The sequence below is a fragment of the Gracilinanus agilis genome, chromosome 3, assembly GCF_016433145.1.
Source record: "Gracilinanus agilis isolate LMUSP501 chromosome 3, AgileGrace, whole genome shotgun sequence".
In the NCBI taxonomy this organism is placed as follows: Eukaryota; Metazoa; Chordata; class Mammalia; order Didelphimorphia; family Didelphidae; genus Gracilinanus; species Gracilinanus agilis.
This window is the reverse complement of record NC_058132.1, coordinates 498,634,300-498,643,712: the sequence shown is the minus strand read 5'-3', so window position 1 is coordinate 498,643,712 and position 9,413 is coordinate 498,634,300. Positions and strand designations below refer to the sequence as shown.

The following is a 9,413-nucleotide window of genomic DNA, read 5'->3' as shown; positions in this document are numbered from 1 at the left end:
CAACTCATTTTATAGATGAGGAAACTGAGGCAAACAGAGTTAAGTGATTGCCCAGGGTTACACAGCTAATAAGTGCCTTAGGTAAGATTTGAACTCAAGAAGATGAGTCTTCCTGACTCCAGGCCAGTCTTTCTATCCATTGTGCAACCAGCTGCCCTTTATGTATGGTGATTTTTTTTGTATATGGATTATACTAGATAGTCGCTGATGATATTTCTTCCAAAGCTCAAATTCTGTGACTCTGAGATAAGCAGTTTCTATTCTGCAAACCTTAAATAGCTACATAAATTTGTATTATTATTAAAATGCTTCCATTTAAATTGAATCACATGAACTTCAGAGTTCTGATGACATGTGTCCTATTTATCCTAGATTCATAGCAAGAGTCCAGTAACACAGTCCATAAACATTCAGTAGTCAATGAGAATCTGACAAAAAAAATATATTAGGAAGAAAAAACGCTCAAGAGCTATGGAAATGTGCCTATAGTCATAATAGGAAGAAGTCTTACCCATCTCCACTGACAAATGGTAAGAGATAACACTTTCTATTTAAATGATGTTTGACAGTCAGTTGTATGTTTGTATAGTAAGATCTTCTATCTCTCTTCTCTCAGATCCAGGGCTGTTATGTTTTAACCTCCCTTCTGATTCCTTCAATGCTCTCAACAGGGTTAGGGTTTTCTCCATCTGATTCAAGTCTCCATCAGCTATATTTCCCTTCCCCTCATTTTAATTCCTAAAAATTAGCTTTGGAAAGGATATTTACTTCAAAGATCTAGCAAGGGCAAAACATTTTCTCCAAATTCCTTGGGTGGACCCTTACCCTTCCTTTGTCTCTGGGTTAGTGGATAGACTAAGTACATAATGTAACTCAGTTCCTACATTGCATTAGAAACACAAATTGAGATCCAAAACTAGAATGAAAACTCCTTGAGATCCAGGACTCTTGGTGTGTTTTGGTCAGCAAGCAGCCAGTCCATGGTCAACAAATATTATTAAGAGTCTACTATGTGCCAGAGACTGTGCTAAACAAAGGGAAAAAGGTGCCTGCTAATCTTAGCCAATGCCCTGAACATAGCAAAGGCTTAATAAAGGTTTTTTGATGGACTGACTGATGAAAATATAATAATGTGTATAAAGTGCTTGACAACCCTTAGAGTCCTCCATAAATGGCAGCTCCTCAGAGTCCAGCTTCACCAGACTTAGACATTCAATAGTATTCAGAAAAGTCCAGCACTTTGATTCAATGGCAAGACAAGCTTTTATTTGGGGACATTTAAAGGTGATGCTTCATGCATTTTGTCTTAAAAAAAAAAAGCCCTTACCTTCTGTCTTAGAATCAAGGCTGTGTATTGATTCCAAGGCAGAAGAGTGGTAAGAGCTAGTCAGTGGGGGTTAAGTGACTTGCCCAGGATCACATAGCTAGGAAGTGTCTAAGGTCAAATTTGAACCCAGGTCCTCTTGACTCTAGGTCTGGTGCTTCATCCACAGTGCTACCTAGCTGCCCTTATGCTCTTTTCATTGTACTTGTACATAACTACCTTTTGAGTAGGTCAAGAACACAGAAATATCAGAAAAAAAAATTTTGTCATTTTGAATAGGAGTTAAATTCTAAGAAAAAATAAAATTTGTAATAATTGAATTTCATATAGAAGTTTAGCTTTCTTGGCAGAGCTTTTTAAAAGAATTTTATTTCTTACAAATTACATTTAATAACAAATTTCCACACAAGTTTTCCAAAGTTACATGATCCAAATTGTCTCCTTCCCTTCTTCCCTCCCCAATCCCAGAGCTAACAAGCAATTCAATCTGGGTTATACAAGTATTATCACACATAACATATTTCCATATTATTCATTTTTGTAAGTGAGTACTCTTATTAAACCAAAACAACAAAACATATACCCAAGTAAGCAAGTGATTAAATCATTTGCTTTCATCTTGGCAGAACTTTAATAAGAGTGATGTCCTATGTAAAATTATACAAAAATCCAAATTTATAGGACAAAAAAATCAGGGCAGATTATTCATGTTACCAAAAAAAACCAAAACCCTTTTATGAATTATTTACTTTGGGACCTCATTAAGATATTTCACAGATTTACCTACAATTTTCAGGAATACAGAAATTATATCTAAGAGTTCTTTTTTTTTTTTTTTAAACCTTTACCTTCCATCTTGGAGTCAATACTGTGTATTGGCTCCAAGGCAGAAGAGTGGTAAGGGTAGGCAATGGGGTTCAAGTGACTTGCCCAGGGTCACTCAGCTGGGAAGTGTCTGAGGTCAGATTTGAACCTAGGACTTCTCGTCCCTAGGCCTAGTTCTCAATCCACTGAGCTACCCAGCTGTCCCCCCAGAAGGAGTTCTTATTAGACCATTCCAAACTTTTTAGCACTATTCTAATCTCCTAGTTTCACCTTGTATTAATTTTCCTTATACTTCAGATCATCTCAATATAAAAATGTAATTCCATAACCATCTTCTACACTCTCCTTTTGAATATGAATTTGCCTTGATTGTAAGCTTGACGTGAGGACAAAAAAAAAAAACAATAAACAACAAAAAAATGAGCCCTTTGTTCTCCTCCAATAGATCCAGAGGTCCACCCCCAGAGTGAAGATTATTGGGGCCATGTGAATCCCATCGGACCTAGAGCCTGTTACGATGAAGGAAAACGTGTGGCAGAGACCATGTGTTATGCCTACATGAAGCAGGTATGCACTAGGTTTTCCAGAGTCCTATAGCATTTAGTTTAGGAAACTGATCCTCTGGGGATGGACATGGGAGAAAAATCCAGTCTATGAAGAAAACATGTTTTTCATATTGATATTTGAGTGCTATAGGTTCTCTTGGTTAGTTTGGTTTTTTTAACCCTTAACTTCTATCTTAGAATTGATATTAAGTTTCTGTTCTGAGGCAAAAGAGTAGTAAGGGCTAGGAAATTGGGATCACACAGCTAGGAAGTGTCTCTGAGACCAGATGTGAACCCAGGACCTCCTGTCTCCAGACCTGGCTCTCTATCCACTGAACCACCTAGTTACCTCTTCCTAGTCAGCCTGGATGCATTATTTTTCCTCCCTGTGACTTGTATTCATTACTCTTAATGGGTTGTGACTTGGAAGGGCATGGTCGTCTTTTTTCTTTTTTAATTCACCTGCAGCCTTTTTCAGACTTTAGGGGAGATATGAGCTATTCCTTGTTCCTCTGAATGTGATCAAAAGGAGTCATAATTTTTTTTAATAAACCTGGATATTAAAATGAGGATCTGAAAAGTACATCAAATGAACTTTGTAAATTTTTTTTCTGTGTATTGACTTGTGCCTTCACGGTCCCTGTTCCTTTGACTGAGGGTCACAGAGTGTGGGAGATGCACAGCAGCAAACTGTGGGCTTTTATGAATGGGGCATGCTAGCCTCCTCGCCTTCCTTGCCTTATACCCTTGCTTAACTTCCTCCGTGTCTTTAAATTCTGCTGTGATGCCAACAGCCTTACTGAGTTTTGGAGCTCAGAATAGCTGTTTATAGCCTCGGGGCTGAAGTGTCTTCCCTTGATGTTCTTACTGAGAACCAGAAATCGTTGGCCTGCTTGCACATTTCAGCAATGATGCTGTATTGCTTGCTAGCTAATGCCAAGTAGATACATGCAGAGAAGTCTCAAATCCAAATTATGTAGCTTTCTTTCTTTTTGTTTAAACCATTACATTCTGTCTTAAAATCAATACTAAGTATTCATTCCAAGGCAGAAGAGCAGTAAGAGTTAGGCAATTGAGATGAAGTGACTTGCCCAGGGTCACACAGCTAGTAAGTGTCTGAGGCCAGACTTGAACCCTGTATCTCCCATCTCTGGGGGTGGCTTTAATCCCCTAAGCCAGTGATGGGCAAACTTTTTAGAGGGGGCCAAAAGAAAGGAAATGCTCATCTGTTAGTCTGTTTCTAAGGCAACTCTTTCGAAGTTTCATTGTATCAGAGCCTACTCTTTGTATTTGTCAGATTAGGAATAATGCCTCAGGGCCCGATAGAATTGGGGGGTGGGGGGCAATCTGGCCCTGCTGGCTGTAGTTTGCCCATCAGTGCCCTAAGCCATCTAACTGCCCCTTGCAGTTTTCTTTCCTCTTCCATCTCAGAAACTTTACAAGGAGTAAATCCTGACTCTGAAGGTACTTTCAGATCTATCAAAATTAAAGATAGATGAAACATTGTGATTGTTTATGCTGCCTGGAGACTGATATTTTGAGTGTTGCACTAAGCTTTGGACCAGAATGAATAACTATTCATAGCAGCTTAGATTTAAAGTTGAAAGAGATCTCAGAGGTCTCACCTGTCATTTGTTTGCCCAGAATTTAGTGCAATGCTTGAAACAGTTACTATTTAATTTAATTACTTAATAAGTGCTGATTGATTGGTTTTTGCCAATTCATTTCAACAGATAGTTATTTAACACCTACCATAGTACTGGATACTGTAGTCAGCATTAGGGTTACAAATAAAATTCAATAGAACCAGTCCTTAGGGAACTGCACTGGGTGGGGTGAAGGATGAGAATAAACACACAACCTTCCCCATAGGTCCAGCTGCTCTGCCATAAATGGCACTTTATTACCATTTTTTATTTTGTTTTTTTAACATTGCTTTATGTTTCTTCAGGTTCAAAGTATCTTATCCCAGTATCACAGAATATTAAGGCTGAGAAGGACCTTAGATAGTCCTCCTCCCCTCTATACCTTCCCCTCCCCCAAATTTCTTTGCAGGCAATTTTTATATACTTATCTCCAGGCACATTGTATTTTCCCCTAATAGAATGGAAGGTCCTTAAGAACAGGAATTGTTTTGTTTTTTGCTTTCATATTTTATATTTGTCATTGTCATTCAGTCATATCTGACTCCTTCTGACTTCATTTGTTTTTTATTAATTTTTTTTAAATTTTAAAACATTTTCCATGTTTACATGATTCATTTTATTTCTCTCCCACCTCCCAGAGCCAACAAGCAATTCCTCTGGGTTGTACAAATGTTATCAACTGATACTTGTTTCCATATTATTCATTTTTGGTATAGAGCGATTTTTTAAAAACCTAAACCCATTTGGGGTTTTCTTGACAAAGATACTGGAATAGTTTGCCATTTCCTTCTCCTACAAATGAGGAAACTGAGGCAACAGGGTTAGTTAAGTGACTTGCTCAGGGTCACTAAGCTAATAAGTATCTGGGGCCAGATTTGAACTTGGGAAGATGAGTCTTGCTGACTCCAGGTTCAGCACTCAATCTGCTGTACCAACTGACTTAATCATATTAAGCCCTTAATAAATATTTCTTGAATTAGATTGGCCATCTAATCTGACTTTCACCTCCCCATCCCCACATCCCCAATTTGTTTACATAAAGAAATAGTCTTTCCCCAGGTCTCATGGCTACTGTAGTTATAGAAAGATGAAGAAACTGGCTTAGTGAGAGAAAAACATTATTTTCCCAAGGTCTCATGGATACTGTATTATCCACGAGGAATGGAAAATGTAGCCTCCATCATCACAACATGAATACTGTAGTTAGCTCTAGAGTCTCTCACTCATACTCTTATTTTTCCCCTGCTACATATTTGCCTAGAATATCTGAACTGGGTCATTGTAACGCAATGAAGCATGTGTTGAGCAGGGAGAGGAGGGAGAGGAGGGATTTAGGAGGTACCTAACATCTAAAGAAATCAGAATTGTCTGTGTGTGGCAGCCACAATCATTTGGCTATCCCCAGCGTAACTGGCCCCTAGCCTGCATTTACATAACATTTGTTACCACCTCTTATTCTGAAGCTCCATTACAAAGTTGCCCTAGAAATACCATCTGCTACTCCAAGCATTGAAGTTTTAATCAGTAAAGTTGTAACTGGCTTCTCTACTAGGATATTTTTGGCCCTTATGTTTATAGTTAGAACACAAAAAAGTGTCTCAAATGATAGGTGAAAAAAAGAAGACATTCAGTAGGTCATGATGGCTCCATTTTAAAGAAAAAAAGATTAGAACACAAGCACAAGTTCATTAGTTAAACCAATTATCATTGGAGTTTTTTGGTTCTAAATTTCATAAATTAACCCAAAGTATTTCTTTCTTACAACTTTTGATTATTCTGAAGCATAGGAATATTATTTATTAATGAGGCACCTCTTTGGTTCATGTCCCTGCCAGAATATAAGTCCTTGTTTTATTGTAAAGTGCACTAAATGATATACAGGGCTGCCTCACTTTAAATACAGCCAAGATCAGACAATCTACAAATTCTCTTTGCTGTGAAGGATAGCCATTGTACAGTTATCCTTTTCATATCCCTGGGGTTAGAGTTGTAGCACCTTTGTGATCTAGAAAGTCCAAGAAAAATTGTTTTGGCCTTGCTTTCAAATCAGAGAAGAAGCCTGAATATTTTTTTTCTTTTATGGGGTATTTATTGCATCTTATTCTAAATTTGGGATTAAGTATGTTTTCTGAGTTTCTAAACTTTTTCTGTGTTATCTTCTGGCTTTTGCCTGTTGTCTGCAGCTTCCATAGATCTCCCCCAAAATTTCCATTTAACTTCTTATGCCAACGCTCAATATAGCAGAACCATGATGAGGAAAGCCATGATGTCGAAGGGATATCTGTAGTTTCTTCTGAACAAGACCTTTCTGATCCCCTCCTTCCTTCAGTTGCTAGTTTAGATTGGACTATTATGCTTTGATATTTTTGATTTATTGGTTTTTCTTCTCCCTCTCCCCCCCAAAAAAACTTAAATTTTGGATTATTATTTTATTTTAAAATTTTTTAAAAATTGACTAATTAGGTGGTGGTTTTTTTTTTTAAATATTAAAGTTCTCGGGTGTCTCTCTCACTCCTTCCCCTTCCTTAACTGGAGAATACAATATTTCATAAAAAGATATATGTATATATAAATCTATGTCCTAGTTGTTTCTGTTTATCAGTTCTTTCTCTGGAGGTGGACATACACAAGTCATTATTCAAGTAATATTTTTTGCTGTACACGTTCTCTTGGTTTTACTCTTCCTTGGTTCTTTAGTTCTACTCTATTCCACTCTTCATAATTTCATGTAAGTCTTCCCTCCCATCCTCTCCTTCCCTTCTTCCCTTCCTTCGTTCCCTCATCCTTAAAACATAAGGTCCTGGGTTCAAATATGGCCTCAAGTACTTTCTAGATGTGTGACCCTGGACAAATCACCTAACCCCAATTTGCTTAGCCCTTTTTTAAGACAGAAAATAAGGATTTGTTTAAATAAGTAAATAAATAATTTAAGTTTTAACCAGTTCATCATTTCTTAAGGCACAGTAGCATATAATCATATACCCTAAATTGCCATTGTGTGGGATTTATTTTAAAATTTTGTTTTTGTTAAATTTATTTGTTTTTGATGTATAAAAATCTACCTCCCTTATGTCCCCCCATCCTCTATTGAAAAAGAAGAAAAACAAAAGCCTTGTAATAAATATGTATAGTCAAGCAAAACACATTGCTTCTTCATTGAATATATCAAAAAATAAGCCTCAAACTACTTCTGTTATATTTTGTATTTACTTACTTATTGCTCCTAATCCCCACAATTTCTTACACCCTCCATTAGAAGATAAGCTCTGTGTGGGGCAAAGATATTTTCATTTCTTTGCCTCCATAACTCCAGTGCTTAGCACTGACATATACTAGGTACTTAATAATTACTTATAATTATTATTACATATTATTATGATTAATATACTAGTAGCTGGCATATACTAGGTACTTAATAATTGTTTATTGAATGAATGGATTTAAGAAAAAACATGGGTTCAAGATAAATAGGTTACAGGTTTTTATGGCTTATCTCAACCCATCCAGGTCTATGTCTGTTCCCTAATTCAGTTGGGAGCCCTATGTATCAGCCGTATGGAGAGGACCAATTGTCTATCTTCTTTTTAAGTTGCTCTTTTTCTGGATGACCTGACAATTGTATACTTTCGACTCAGACATTCAGTATTTATTTATTTTTCCTTTGATAAAAAATTGTGATGTCTAGAATGAGCTGTTGGTGACTCATCCCCATCCCACAATGGGACAAAGCCACAGAACCCAAAAGTGAAAGCTGGTCATTAGTAACAGTGATTCAGCCATGAACCTCTCATTTACTGACTTGTGGACTCTGAGACTTAGTCAAGAATGTAAATTTACCAGCGTTGTAGCCAGTAGGGAGTCTGCCACTATCAAACCCTGGGTTTGAGGTATGATTCTGGAGTTGTGTTTTTTTTCGCCCCATTAGGTTTGCCAGAAGATTTAAGCCTTGGGAAAGAATAAGGAAAAATCAAATAGAGTTGTCAGCTCAGCGTTACAAAATTAATTTAAAGAGTTTTGAGAAATGGGTTTTACTGCTATAAGTTGGTCTACAAAGGTGATATATAACTAAGAAATAAGCATTGGAGAATTTCTCAGGTAGTTAAGGTAACATTCATTGAGCCGTCTAAATCTAATTGGTGTTGTGTGCTAGAATACTGGACCACGAATTAGGAAGACACAAGTTCTAATCCTGTTTTTCACTCTTACGTTGTTACCCTGGCCAAATCCCTTAACCTTGCTGCCTTAGTTTTCTCATCTGTAAAAAATGGGAATAATAAATAGTATCTATCTCCTTAGGGCAGTGATGGGCAAACTACAGCCCGTGGGCCACATGCGGACCCCCCAAAATCCACATGACATTATTCCTAATCTGATGAATATGAGTAGGATACAATACAATGAAACCTCGAAAGAGTTGCCTTAGAGACAGAATGACAGATGAGCATTTCCTTTCCTTTGGCCCCCTCTTTAAAAAGTTTGCCCATCACTGTTCTAGGGTAATTATGAGGTTTTTTAAAAAAATCCCTGTCTTCCATCTTAGAATTAGGATTGTGTATTGGTTCCAAGGCAGAAGAGCTAGTAAGTGTCTAAGACCATATTTGAATCCAGACCTTCCTGTCTCTAGGCCTGGCTTTCAATCTCCTGAACCACCTAGCTATCCTGCAACAAAACTTTTGTTCTCCTTTTTATTCTTATTAGGAATGACAGGCAGGATGAAGTAGGAAATGTAAGTTATGTGAAAACAAAAGTTCTCAATAGATATTCTTTGGAAGGGAGAATTTCTTGAATTTAAAAAAGATCACATTGATAGCACAGAGAGAATCAGAAAATTACTTTGAAGTTACTGGGCCATTCAGAGCAAATAGTCTAATTTGAATGAGTAGAAACCAGGTAGATAATTTTGAGATTAAGTGACTCAGCCATAAAAACTAGGGCTCTTTTTGCAAAGTCCAAGAGACTCTACAAGAAATGTATGGCAGTTTCAGAGAAAGTTCAGCTCTCTTTCTTCCTTCCTCCTTCCTTCCTTCCTTCCTTCCTTCCTTCCTTCCTTCCTTCCTTCCTTCCTTCCTTCCT

General features: G+C 37.2%; 1 protein-coding gene across 5 annotated transcripts in view; it reads left to right on the top strand.

Annotated features, from left to right (window-relative positions):
- UXS1 (UDP-glucuronate decarboxylase 1) overlaps positions 1-9,413 on the top strand; it is a 171,918-nt gene that overhangs the window by 118,539 nt on the left and 43,966 nt on the right. For all 5 annotated transcript variants that reach the window (XM_044670482.1, XM_044670479.1, XM_044670483.1 and 2 more), the window contains exon 9: positions 2,595-2,716. In XM_044670482.1, coding sequence (XP_044526417.1) covers positions 2,595-2,716 — 122 coding nt within the window. The remainder of the gene's footprint in view (positions 1-2,594; positions 2,717-9,413) is intronic.